This window comes from Spermophilus citellus, assembly GCF_964194105.1.
Source record: "Spermophilus citellus genome assembly, chromosome: 4".
Classification (NCBI taxonomy): Eukaryota; Metazoa; Chordata; class Mammalia; order Rodentia; family Sciuridae; genus Spermophilus; species Spermophilus citellus.
The window spans coordinates 117696426-117710289 of record NC_138185.1 but is presented as its reverse complement, the minus strand read 5'-3'; the positions used below and the strand labels follow the sequence as shown (position 1 = coordinate 117710289).

Sequence of the window (13864 nt, the reverse complement as noted above, 5' to 3'; positions counted from 1 at the left end):
AGGACCCTAAAGGGCAAGGTTGGCCCAGGGAGGAAGAGGTGCAGAGGGCAGAGGTTAGTGCCTTGAGCACGGCTCCACTCCAGCGAGGCCCGGCACCCTCTCCCTAAGCGCGCAGATTTGGAAACAGGGCCGCCTCGCCTGGCCGCCGCCTCCCGGGCTCGGGTCCCCATATATAGTCATATCCACCGTCAACGGAGAGGCCGGCGGGAGGTAGCGAATGGGCGAGCGGCCCCCGCGGGAGGAACGGGGAGGGGGCACGGGGCGGAGGCAGGAGAAGGGGAAAGGGGGCAGGAGAAAAAAGCTTTTCCAAAAAAGTATTGGCTGTCTTGAGGAATGCGGTCGTCCCCTTGGGAAAGTACATATCTGGGAGCAGCAGGAGGCTCCGCGATCGCACTCAGGATCCGCCGGCTCACCGCGCTCGTGCTCGCCTCTCAGCTCCCGCCGCAGCCCAAGGGCCCCTCGCCACCGCCACCATGGACGCCATCAAGAAGAAGATGCAGATGCTGAAGCTCGACAAGGAGAACGCCTTGGATCGAGCAGAGCAGGCAGAGGCCGACAAGAAGGCGGCAGAAGACAGGAGCAAACAGGTCTGCGCCTCCCCGGACCGCGTCCGCTAGTCCTCCGCGCTGCGCTTGCCCGCATGACCCCGGGCGGGGGGATCAGAGCCTAGGATCCCTTCCTGCCCCCACCCGGAGGATTCTATCCCCATTCCACCCCAAGCCAAGGCCGCCGGGGCAAGCGTCTGGAAAAGAGGGAGGGATAGCGCAAGACTGAGGCTTATTCTAACTTTTCAGTCTCGCTGGAGTGGGCTTATTTCCCTTCTTGGTTCCCATAGCTATCCGAGACTATCCGAGTCTATCCCCGTCCTAAAGGCACTTAATTCTCTAGGCTGGAAATCAATATTGTTAAGATCGGAGGGCGGGGGGGGGGGCGTCTTTTGAAGACATTTGAAGAAAGAGCAGGAGAGAGGGAGCTTCAAATTCCTGAAAGTGCCTGCAGTCCTTTGGACTTTTGACTGGGGAGAAAGAAACCTCAAACTGGGATGGAGACTTTAGGGGAGGAGAACGGAGTCACGGGGATGTTTCCTAAGAACAAAGATGGGACAGAAGGTAGGATGCGGCCGGAAAGTCAGGCAAACAGGATCATTTTTCTGCGCCCCCAAGTTGTGGACTTGAGCCGGCTGGGACCTCGGCTGGAGGCTTGTCCAGGGCGCGTGGAGTGGGGGTGGGGGGGTTGTTGAGACACCAGAGAATGGCTACAGCTTCTGGCGACAGGAGGTTACCTAGGGTCCCTTGAGCCCCAACTTGGTGGCGCCCCAAGCCCAGGGATTCCCTAGCCAATGTGGCGCCCATGTGTTGTGTGTATGTCTAACACCCGGTCCGTGCCGGTCGCCCGCGCCCGCCCGCCGCTGCCCCCTAGCTTGAGGAGGACATCGCGGCGAAGGAGAAGCTGCTGCGGGTGTCGGAGGACGAGCGGGACCGGGTGCTGGAGGAGCTGCACAAGGCGGAGGACAGCCTCCTGGCCGCCGACGAGGCCGCCGCCAAGGTACCTGGGGCGCGCGGCGCGGTGCGGCACTAATGGCTAACTCTTTCTTTCTCTTTTTCTCTCCCTCCCTGTCTTTCCCTCTTTCTTTCCCTCTGTCCCTGTCTGAATATCTGTGCACCCACACCCCCCCGCCTTGCGGGATCACGCTGCCTGCTGCACCCTCCCCCACCCCCCACCCCCACCCCATACCGCGCCACCGCCAACTCCCAGCTGGAAGATGAGCTGGTGTCGCTGCAAAAGAAACTCAAGGGCACTGAAGATGAACTGGACAAATACTCTGAGGCTCTCAAAGATGCCCAGGAGAAACTGGAGCTGGCGGAGAAAAAGGCCACTGATGTAAGTGCACGCTCACACTGCTTCCCTCACCTCCTGCCGCATAGCCACTCTGGAGTCACCACAGGGGCTAAAAAGTAATGGAGGAAGGTAACCTCCTGCTGGATGCCAGTACACAGCCCTACTATAGCCCAGAGCACTGGATGCTACCTCTGACTGCTACTGCACACGTTCATTTATATTTCATCCGTTCCTCTCTTTTTCTCCTCTTCTTTACCCCTCGGGTTGGATGTGGGTGGGTGAGAAGCTGGGAGAGCAGAGCCGCTGGATTGGACTCTGAAGGTGAAACTTCACTACTAGTGGCAGAAAACCCAAGGTGGGTGTCATCATCAGGTTCAATTTTCTTCTATTTCTTTCCTTTTGCCATCCCCAGTGTGTGGGACAATCTAATCTGTCTTTTCATGGTGGTCCCAGTCAGAGTACAGAGAGGCTGGCCTCCAAACATAGTAATACTTTGGGCTGAGCTTGATGGTGGGGCACAGGGACACTCTAAGGCTTCCTTTCTCAGTAGCAAAGTCTTAACCCTGCCTTTAAGATCTGCCTGGGAAGATGATACTTGCTTGGGTAGGCAGTCTGAGGCCACTGGAGCCAGAAAATAAGTGGGAAGTTATATATAGCTCAGTGCTTTATATGGTATAGTGAGCTAGCTGCCCCCTGCCCCTCCTGCTTGCCCCACCCCCACCTGTCAGCCCTTTGACAACCACTGCATACTTTCAGGGGTGATACACACTAGCTAAATCTCACTAGCACTTTGTCCATTGCCCTTTGGAATCTTAATTGTAGAACTTGCCTATTCTGCCTCCAAAAGTCAAGACAAGGATTAGATTTCCAAAGAACCGACTTCTTTTCACACTGTTGAATTCTATTCTAGAAGCCAATTAAGCCTAGTGGCCCAATTAGAAAAGAATTCCTTGGGAAGTTGGTAACTATTCCAAGAATGCATGAGCACCAGGGAAAGCTATGCCCAGAAGTTAACCTCCAAGTGCAATAGCAGAATTTTTTGTATGGGAGTAAAATGTGCATTACTGAAGGGTCTCACGTCTTGAAATCTCCACAGGCTTTTGTAGCATAAAAAGCTTGCAATACATATGTGTTCTATAAATGAGAAATCCAGATGTACAACACTTAGAATCTTACAAAAAGAAATTTTCGGTGAATATCAAGATTCCTAGGTAGGGGGTTTAGGAAAGCATTGACATTTAAGCTAAAACTTTTAAGTTAGAAACTACCTGGCTTAGAAAAAGAGTCACAAACAAACAAAAACAACCCACATGTAACTTTAAGCCTGTTTTTAAGGATCAAATGTCTGCTCTGTATATGGCTAAATGGAGGATGCCTGTCTCCCCCAAATTCTCCAACAGGACATTTCTTTAACTTTTTCAAAAGAGCTGCTGATAGATCAAGAAAGAGATATTCCTTATAAGGAAAAGAATGCAAAGAATTTGAAAATAGCCCAGTAAGACTGAAAGCAAGAGAAGGAGAAAAATGCTACTACAATTCTTAAGGGGAAAAAAAAGATAATAATTATTGTAACTATGTAGTGCTATCATGTCTTTATTGAAAAGTCTTGTTTAGAGGGGCTTGGAATAAGGTGGGGCAGAAATGGAAAGAGACTACTCTAAACTCAGCTGTAGGGGCAGGATCAGCAGGGGAGAAGGTTATTTAATCCTGTTTTGGTTCTTTATCCTTCAGAAAACCCTAAATATGGTGTGTGTGTGTGTGTGTGTGTGTGTGTGTGTGTGTGTCTGTCTCCTTTTGGTGAATGTATTGATCGTCTTTCCCTTTAAGACATTTTAGGTTGTTTGGAGACTGTAGGGATGTTGAAGAAGTTTGTGAAGAAATGCTATATTTAGAATAATTCCTGAACTAGTAAAAATAGTTAAAACTTGAGGAGAAAGAGAGAATGTCACTAGAGAAAAAGAGAGCTGGGAGAGAAATCAGTGTCCTAAGGAAGTGGGATTAGAAAATTTCACTGTCATTACTTCCCCACATAAAAACAATTTTTATATTTTTTGATTACTATTACTAAAAATGTTTTTACAATTTACCAACATGCTTTACAAATTCAACTCCAGAAGTGGGTTTTTCCTAGATTATAAGGGTCTCATTCAGGAGGTAGCACCTCTGATGATGATTTTGTTTTGAATTTTTGATTGGCTAAGTGAGCCTAAGGGAGTGTCAGGGCTCCATTGTCTCTGGCCCAGCTTTTTCCCCAATAATTGTGATCTGATATTTCCAGTGGGTCTTTATCCCTACTTAGGTCTTTATTGATTCTCAACCTTATTTAAGTAAAGTTTTACAACCCAGGGAAGATGTAAAACTCAAGTCAGGTTGCACCTAGTCAATTAAGTCAGAATTGTTGGGGTTGGAACCCAGGAGGCAGAATCAGAATTTTTTTTTTTTTTAAATACCCAGGTGATTCCAACTTGCAGCCAAGGCTGAGAACAATTGTCCCAAACTCTTCTATAATGACATCAGTTTGAAAATGAACTCACCTGAAACTGAATTCCTCAGGTGTTTGAAAAGCAGGATATTAAGTCATTAGTTGGCTTAGAGCATCTGCAAGTGTCCAGCAGTTTCCCTGTCTGCCCCTGAAGGTTCTTAAATGCCCTCTTTCCCCATCCCCAATATCAGAGGCCCTCAGTCTGTGTTCTTAGAGGAGGAGCTGTAACCACTGGGCCTGTCCAGTTAACTGTGTGGAAACAAAGCCAGAGGCTCCACCTACAGGATGAGAGGACCCAAGCTGGGGTTTGTGAGCATCTCAGTAAATACTGAGGAACTCCACAGAAAGTGTTAGGAAAGCAAAGGAAGCTCACTGTTAGGACTTTGGAGGATGAGGATGTTGACAGGCATGTTTTCTTTTTCTTACTGTCTCTTCCTATCCTCCCATCCCGGGCACTTTATCTTTTTTTTTTTTTTTTTAAAGAGAGAGAGAGAGAATTTTTTTTAAATATTTATTTTTCAGTTTTCGGTGGACACAACATCTTTATTTTATGTGGTGCTGAGGATCGAACCCAGCGCCCGGCGCATGCCAGGGGAGCGCATTACCGCTTGAGCCACATCCCCAGCCCCAACACTTTATCATTCTTAAAACTTATCAGAAATTGACTTCAATGGCCCTGTGACAAAGGTGAAGGGAAAAAGCCAAAAATGCAGCCCAAGAGGGGAACCTACAAAAGTCAGTCCCCAAAAATTGTGTTCCAGAATGGTTTTCTAGGTGGTAGACAGAGGTTCTTTCCTAGGGTTCTGTGGCCTTCTTTGGGGTGCCTTTTAAAGGCATCCTAGTCCAGCCCAGAATCCATCTAATTCCAGCAGATTTCAGACCCTGGCTGGTCTAAAACTAGGGACGGTTGAAATTAGAAGCGACTCTTGGTTTGTTTGAGATTGCATAGCTAGTTATGGGTCCCAACCTGACTCTTAAAGCAGTGCTTGCATATTTATTAATTATATCTATCATTCGAGTTTTTAACTACATATATGGTATTGTGAAAAGTGCTTTAATTATATCATAATTCTCATAACAACCCTATGAATACTATTACCTTTATTTTTACAGCTGAAGACCAGACAAGTCAAGGGAAATAGGAGCCAGATTCAAATATAGGAATACTGCATTTAGAACAGGAGGGCCAACCACACTATGCTTTATTAGTGGGTTTCGCTCGAGACTGGGGGTGAGATTGTGATTAGGAGGTTGTGTGTCTAGGGTTCTAAACATTTTCTTTAGGCCCCATTCAGGCTCAACCCTCACTCTCAGCGTCTCTTCCTTCTAGACATGGTAATCTGGATTCCATCGCCCTTAGCGGCCTGGTCCGTTACCCTAGTTACCACCTCCCGGGTGCTAGGGAGGGGCACTGCCAGTCCAAGTAAAATACTTAGCGCTGTGGCCTGTCCTTCCCGCCTCCTTCTAGGTCTCAGTGGGCCGCTAGCCACAAGCCCAGTCTCCGCGGCCGCGAGCATGCGCAATGCCTCCGGCGGGCCCTAAGTTCCCGGGGTCCGCGGCGCGCACCCAGCCCCGCCCTGCTCGTTGGTGGTGCCCGCCCCCGGCGCTCGCGCACCCGCCCGCGGTTCGTCGGCGCCGCCTGGGAGGCCGTGACTTCCGGGCTGCTCCTGGGCGGCTGGGGGCGCCGCCGTCGCGCGGAGCGGCCTGGGCGGGGCGGACGGGCGCTTGGCTGCAGCAACACCCGCGGTGGCCTTAGCGCAGCAGCCGGCCTCTCCACCGCAACCCGCCGGCCGCCGCCGCCCTTGCGATGGCGGCGAGCAGCTCGCTGGAGGCGGTGCGTAGAAAGATCCGGAGCCTACAGGAGCAGGCGGACGCAGCGGAGGAGCGGGCGGGCAGCCTGCAGCACGAGCTGGACCTTGAAAGGAAGCTGAGGGAGACCGTAAGGCACCCACCATCACCCCGCAATTCCCTAGAGGCGCTACCTCTCCAGTCGATCCCGCAGCGCCCCCCCCCCCGGGTCCCTCCGGGAGCTGGCGGACACACGCCTCCGCTGTGCACCTGGCGCACCTGGGCCAGCTGGCGTCCAGCTCCGGGGAGGAGCCCTGCCCTGTCTCCTCAGCCCTTTCTATCTCGCTGATTTAAAAGCCCAGAGGGCAAGCCTAAACGGTGTTGTGAAGGTTCTGGAAGCAGCACTTTCTCAGGAAGGGGTTCCATTTCTGGGGTGGTTGTGTCCTGGTCTTTCAGGAGCCCGGGAACGTGCACTTTGCACTGCTGGCATTATTTACTCTAACAATGGGGAAGAGGGAGATCCCTCCTTTGGGGAAGGGGTTAAGTTCCTGAAGCTCTGTCAGACGTAGGGCCTGGATGCTAAACTCTGCTGTCCCCGTCGATCCTGTAGTTTTCTGGAGGCGGTTTCTATGTGGTGGTTAAGACATTTGACAGCTCTGGATTCTGATGGAAGAACCAACTTATATAGTATGAAGCCCTTTTATCTTTCCCTTAACCATCGCTCCTCCCAAGTTGTCTATACAAATAGATATTCCTTTGTTATCAAGTCTTGAAAGGGTTGGGTAAATGTCAAGTGTTGTTGGATGTGTATTCTTTTGGCTGGCTTCCCCTCTTGTTGAATGTAATACCTGGCTTCCTTTCTTCTCCTAAGGCAAATGTATCAAACAGGAGCAGGATTTCATAGGGAGTTTAGTTTTGGGTATTTGTCCATTTTGAGAGTATGTTTTAAATCAAAATACTCAAAACACCTTGAGAATTTTATGACAAGAGATAATATGGTGACCAGCTGTGCGTCATATACTCTTTTCTGAACTGAATAAATCCTTTAGGTTAAATGTTTGTATTGACTGTAGGGCTTACAACAGAAACTTGAAGACATGTTTTGCAGAAAGTACAGAAAAAAAACAAGTCCTCTTCAAGTCCTAATTAGAGAAGCTTCCAGATGAAATACAGAAATAAGGAAATCAATAGACAAGAGATAATTTTCAGTATTTGCTTTGAGGACAAGTCAACAGGGTGCCCCCACCCCACCAATGCCTCTGAACTTGGCTGGGTGATAGATTAATTCCAGCTCCCTCTCTGTTTTGCAGCTGTCCTTGAACCATTAGACATGATGAATAAGAACAAGAACTCTGGACCCAGATTGCAAGAATTTGAATCCTGACTTTACTACATACTAGCTGGAGACAGTTAATCTTTTAGTTTTGGGGTTTCCTAAGTGTAAAATGTGGGTAACAATATACCTACTGGTTAAAGGGGTTGGTATGTAAAGAGATCACAGTGGGACTCAGCACAACAGAGGTTGTGCTATTTCCCCTGTTATTAACTCTGCACAATACTGCCTAACCCAGTGTTCCTTACCTGCATTTCACCACCTTGCAAGGCTATTACAAATGGCCTGCTCATTTCACTACATCGTAAAACTTTTCATTTAATGCTTTTAATCAAACCTCAACCCCACCCCTGCCTTTTGGAATTTGAATAGAGAGGGGAAGTGAGCAGACTGGAATGAATTTTGGTGGGTTAATATATTGGTGATGTGAGTTGAACTACTCTCATCCTAACAAGAAAGGGAATATGTGATCATATGCAAGAGAGCCTGGATCAACTCCAGGCCTAGTGACTGATATTAGACACCAAAAAACCACCAGATCTTATGAAGGCTATGTTATGATTTTTATATTCACCTTCTATTTTATGCATCATTTTTATAGCAGCATTCCTCCTTTGCTAGTTGACTAAGGACAAGGCTTTCTTTTTAAGACTTTATGTCCAAAGTGGCATAAATTGTTTTGAAAAATTTTTAAGACTTTTTTTCAAAAAACAGTCTATCTATAGACACAAAACCTTATAAAACAGTAACTTAAAGACTGGTTGAGGATTGTTCCTAACAGTTGGAGAATTTTCGATTGAGAGTTGTTCCTAACTTCTAAAACTAGAACTTCAGTGTAGCTAATTTAGGTAGCCATGAATCAAGCTAGCAGCAAGAGTTTCTCTTGGCAGCAAAGATAAAGGTTTAGCAACAAAATCATGAACCACTGCAAAAAATATTTGACTGGAGAGTTGGCTGAAGTTCAGATACTCAGAGGTTCTGACAGGCTCTCATTAATTGGCCCTACTAAACCAACACTTACCTTGGAAAAAGCAGCCATCCCTTATTTCCTCCTAGTTTGTTTTTCCAAGGTGTGTGGGCCCTTCAAAATGTTGGAATGAGGCTACTTTGCTTGATGTAATGGTTGACTGTAGGTCTTGTGATCTACAAGGGTTTTGTTTGTTGTTGTTATTTTTTAAAAAAAAGATAACAAGAAAGAGATTTTCCTCCTTTCTGGATAGTACCCAGCAAATGAGGAGGCTTATAGTTGCAGCAAGTTCTTAGTTGGTAACTTTATTAAGTCATGGGAAATAACCAGTTTTCAAAAATGCCCAGCCCTTTCCCTCTGAAGAGTTGGTAAATAGTTCTGGGACCAGGAAACTGAGAGTGCTTTTTGTGCTTGCATTGGCACTCCCAGAGTGGCTGTAATTGGAATGTATACAGTACCCTCCATTTCCACTCTCTGTAGCACAGCAGAGGCACCACAATGCCTTGTTCAAGTCTGTTTTCCCTCATTATACAAATATGCCTCATAAATTATAGGCTTTGGCACAAATAGACGAGGTTGTGTTTATCTGCTATCCATGGGAGTGGCCACTAATGTCATCAGTGTTTTGGGTCTCCCTCCCCCTTTTCCTTACCATATAAGGGCAGAAGTTTAACTTGGCTATAGTCACTTGATCTTACACAGCAAGTTGGGAGAAACCTCTGTATAACTACAGTTGACATGAATACAAAGATATGAACTTTGGTCATCCCATGATCCACTCTGGTTCAGGCAGGACTTTGAAAATATATTCCAGAGGATTGATTTTAAGGATATAATATTATTCTCCTACCTCTATTTCTTGTGACTAGCCATAACTGGGGCATTGTTTTTAAAGTAAAAATCATTGCAATTTTAAATTGTTGGTTTTGTATTGGCTAAAACATCTGGATCTCTTCAAAATCCCAGGCCTTATAAAGATATTTTATTTTTTGATTTTTTCAAATCCTATTTGGAATAACATTTTGCTATATTGGGTGGGCATGCACTGATTTCTGTACTTTGTTGAGGTGGGATAACAGTATGTGTGCCTTTGTTTTCTGTGTAGGTGGACACAGAAAAGTGGGAATAGTGAGCAGGCTCTTGACTTCTGTATAGGTAGTTAGTACCTGCTGGGGTGAGGGGCATGTGCAACCCTAAGGACCTCACAAGTTCAAAGTGCTAGGTGGTAGTTTAACAATAGATCTGCAAGAAGACATTGGTAGCCTTACTAATGCAGCAGTCTGTTTCTGAGAAGTTTATCACATGTTGGGACACAATAGCACTTTTGAAATAAAAGAAACTAGCAACCCAAACTGAAAGTCTTCACTTGCAGTGTGGACACATAGGCCCTTGTTGGAAGAAAGCTAACTCAGTACTCTAAGGGTAACTTACATGCCTTGGGGAAAAAAATTGTATCTAGGGTTTTGACCCTCCCGAGTGCCTTGTTATTTGACTGCTTTTAAATAGCAAATGGTCATGTCTGTGAACTAGTATTAACAGGTAGCAGCAGATCCTTAAAACTACCCAGGCTATGATAAAAAGAACCTGAGAAAATATCTAGAGGAGACTCAAAATTCAGGGGGAAAAAAATACCAGAAATGAGAGAATAAGCCTTTGAACACAGAGCATAGTAAATAAGGGGAGGAAAAGTAAAAAGAAAGAAAGTACCTTGATTAAATTATGAAATTAAACTTTTCCTGAATTCCAAGGAACTGTACAAAATTTGTTGGATCAGTATTATAGAGAGTTTAGTCCTGTCTTCCACTGAGGGCTATATAGGAGCTTGCTTCAGCACTCTGGGTCAGAGGTCCCTCTCTTCTTTTAAGCTGAGAGGTAGATGAATAGTCCTATTTGATCCACTGAATTTGACCGCTTCTTGGGGTGGTGCTGGAGGAGTGGAGGGGATTGCCTATTTACAGTGCAAATTCCTGCCCTGCCCCTCTGATCTCCTAAATCAGAATCTCTAGGGATGGGGAAGGGATGGGAAACTCTCTGGAAGTTTATATTTTTAATACACATATTCTAGTTGATTCTGGCACCTAGCCAGTTGTGGGAGCTAGATGATGCTCATGGATTCTTCCAGCTAAAGAAAAAAAAATGAGACCCCCATTTTGTTTACTTATATCAGTTTCTCAGGAAGAGCCAGCTGTCCATAGGTAGGTTCTCTGTGTGTGCACCAGTCCCATCTTTGTGTCAAACTGGCTTCTACAGACAGGTCTCCATTCCCTGCCATTGTGTGGACACCCTATGTAAGTCCCTGAAGACTAGTTTTGGAGGACATACCCTACTATCAGAGAATCAGGTTCTACAAAATGCTCCTGGGGCAGAAGTGTAAGTGATATTTTCAAAATAATATTCTTCTAAACAGAGTCAAGGGCTAAGGAAAAGAAAGGATAAAGCTGGTGGGGGCAGTAGGAAGTAGAGATTGATTGAGGTGAACCTTTCATGTGGGGTAGTCTTACATACCAGAGGCAAGGATGAACTCAGGGTGCCCGCTCCTTCCTCTCTCGGGCCATAGACCCAGTTGTCACCCAGAAGGTTCTTTCCCCAAAGAATAAACAGTCACCTTTTTTTTTTAATTGTTGGTTGTTCAAAACATTACATAGTTCTTGACATATCATATTTCACATTTTGATTCAAGTGGGTTATGAACTCCCATTTTTACCCCGTATACAGATTGCAGAATCACATCAGTTACACTTCCATTGATTTACATATTGCCATACTAGTGTCTGTTGTATTCTGCTGCCTTTCCTATCCTCTACTATCCCCCCTCCCCTCCCCTCCCTCTTCTCTCTCTACCCCCTCTACTGTAATTCATTTCTCCCCCTTGTATTATTTTTCCCTTTCCCCTCACTTCCTCTTGTATGTAATTTTGTATAACCATGAGGGTCTCCTTCCATTTCCATGCAATTTCCCTTCCCTCTCGCTTTCCCTCCCACCTCTCATCCCTGTTTAATGTTGATCTTCTTCTCATGCTCTTCGTCCCTACTCTGTTCTTAGTTACTCTCCTTATATTAAAGAAGACATTTGGCATTTGTTTTTTAGGGATTGGCTGGCTTCACTTAGCATAATCTGCTCTAATGCCATCCATTTCCCTCCAGATTCTATGATTTTGTCATTGTTTAATGCAGAGTAATACTCCATTGTGTATAGATGCCACATTTTTTTTTATCCATTCATCTATTGAAGGGCATCTAGGTTGGTTCCACAGTCTTGCTATTGTGAATTGTGCTGCTATGAACATTGATGTAGCAGTGTCCCTGTAGCATGCTCTTTTTAGGTCTTTAGGGAATAGACCGAGAAGGGGAATAGCTGGGTCAAATGGTGGTTCCATTCCCAGCTTTCCAAGAAATCTCCATACTGCTTTCCAAATTGGCTGCACCAATTTGCAGTCCCACCAACAATGAGCAAGTGTACCCTTTTCCCCACATCCTCGCCAGCAATTGTTGTTGTTTGACTTCCTAATGGCTGCCAATCTTACTGGAGTGAGATGGTATCTTAGGGTGGTTTTGATTTGCATTTCTCTGACTGCTAGAGATGCTGAGCATTTTTTCATGTGCTTGTTGATTGATAGTATGTCCTCCTCTGAGAAGTGTCTGTTCAGGTCCTTGGCCCATTTGTTGATTGGGTTATTTGTTATCTTATTGTCTAATTTTTTGAGTTCTTTGTATACTCTGGATATTAGGGCTCTATCTGAAGTGTGAGGAGTAAAGATTTGTTCCCAGGACGTAGGCTCCCTATTTACCTCTCTTATTGTTTCTTTTGCTGAGAAAAAACTTTTTAGTTTGAGTAAGTCCCATTTGTTGATTCTAGTTATTAATTCTTGTGCTATGGGTATCCTATTGAGGAATTTGGGGCCCGACCCCACAGTATGTAGATCGTAGCCAACTTTTTCTTCTATCAGACGCTGTGTCTCTGATTTGATATCAAGCTCCTTGATCCATTTTGAGTTAACTTTTGTGCATGGCGAGAGAAAGGGATTCAGTTTCATTTTGATGCATATGGATTTCCAGTTTTCCCAGCACCATTTGTTGAAGATGCTATCCTTCCTCCATTGCATGCTTTTAGCCCCTTTATCAAATATAAGATAGTTGTAGTTTTGTGGATTGGTTTCTGTGTCCTCTATTCTGTACCATTGGTCCACCCGCCTGTTTTGGTACCAGTACCATGCTGTTTTTGTTACTATTGCTCTGTAGTATAGTTTGAAGTCTGGTATTGCTATACCGCCTGATTCACACTTCCTGCTTAGCATTGTTTTTGCTATTCTGGGTCTTTTGTTTTTCCATATGAATTTCATGATTGCTTTATCTATTTCTACAAGAAATGCCGTTGGGATTTTGATTGGCATTGCATTAAACCGATAGAGAACTTTTGGTAATATCGCCATTTTGATGATGTTAGTTCTGCCTATCCATGAACAGGGTATATTTTTTCCATCTTCTAAGATCTTCTTCTATTTCTCTCTTTAGGGTTCTGTAGTTTTCATTGTATAAGTCTTTCACCTCTTTTGTTAGGTTGATTCCCAAGTATTTTATTTTTTTTGAGGATATTGTGAATGGAGTGTTTTTCCTCATTTCCATTTCAGAGGATTTGTCGCTGATATACAGGAATGCCTTTGATTTATGCGTGTTGATTTTATATCCTGCCACTTTGCTAAATTCATTTATTAGCTCTAATAGTTTCTTTGTAGACCCTTTTGGGTCTGCTAGGTATAGAATTATGTCATCTGCAAATAGTAAACAGTCACCTTTTTGTGAGCACCAAGTTCTCAAGGTTTGGACCCAGATCTAAAGCAGATCAGGAAACTCAGACTTTGGTGTCTACAAAAATGTTTTTGAAAATCTTGTTGCCATTTATCTGATAAGCCACAGCATCTGTAATGGGGATATTTACCCTTATTATTTCAACATTCAGGATTGACTGCTTGTCCCTGTTCCCCACCTCTAGTCATAAAAGGAATAGAATTTTACTGGAAAAGGAAAATATAAAACAGTAAAGAAATTTAACTTGGCCCAAAATTGCACCTTTAATGTATATACATTCTTACAATTAAAAAAAAAGGGGGACTATGACTTTAAAAGGCAGTTCCCTGTACTTTGAAAATTCCCTACCTTATTGCCCTCACCCTTCAAAAACAAGCAGAAATCAAGGGTTACCTGCCAGCCATTCCTAGCTGTACCTAGTTGCTAGCTGAACACTGATAAGGATTGACTTTATGAGCCAGTTCAGTTGTAAATGTTCCTTTTAGGATTCATTTCACATTTGCTCTGCTCCCTGCCTCCATCTGTCAATTACCATATAGTTTTTTGTTGAGTTAAAAGTATATTTAAATGTGTTTATGGTTGGAAGTGCCTTTTTCACCTCTCTTCCCCAGATAAGACTTGGCATTTAAAATCTTACAAATCTAAATGAG

The 13864-nt window shown here is 44.8% G+C and overlaps 1 protein-coding gene across 6 annotated transcripts in view; it reads left to right on the top strand.

The window, feature by feature from the left end:
- Nucleotides 1–304: 304 nt before the first annotated feature.
- TPM1 (tropomyosin 1) overlaps nt 305–13864 on the top strand; it is a gene marked incomplete at its 3' end in the record, with an annotated part of 29367 nt that continues 15807 nt past the window's right edge. Inside the window, exons 1-3 of one of the 6 annotated variants that reach the window (XM_081290317.1) lie at nt 310–587; nt 1420–1545; nt 1756–1881. In XM_081290317.1, coding sequence (XP_081146443.1) covers nt 474–587; nt 1420–1545; nt 1756–1881 — 366 coding nt within the window. In that variant the 5' untranslated portion in view covers nt 310–473. Of the gene's footprint in view, nt 588–1419; nt 1546–1755; nt 1882–13864 lie in introns of all 6 variants that reach the window. The other 5 variants (XM_081290318.1, XM_081290316.1, XM_081290314.1 and 2 more) reach the window with 5 other exon arrangements.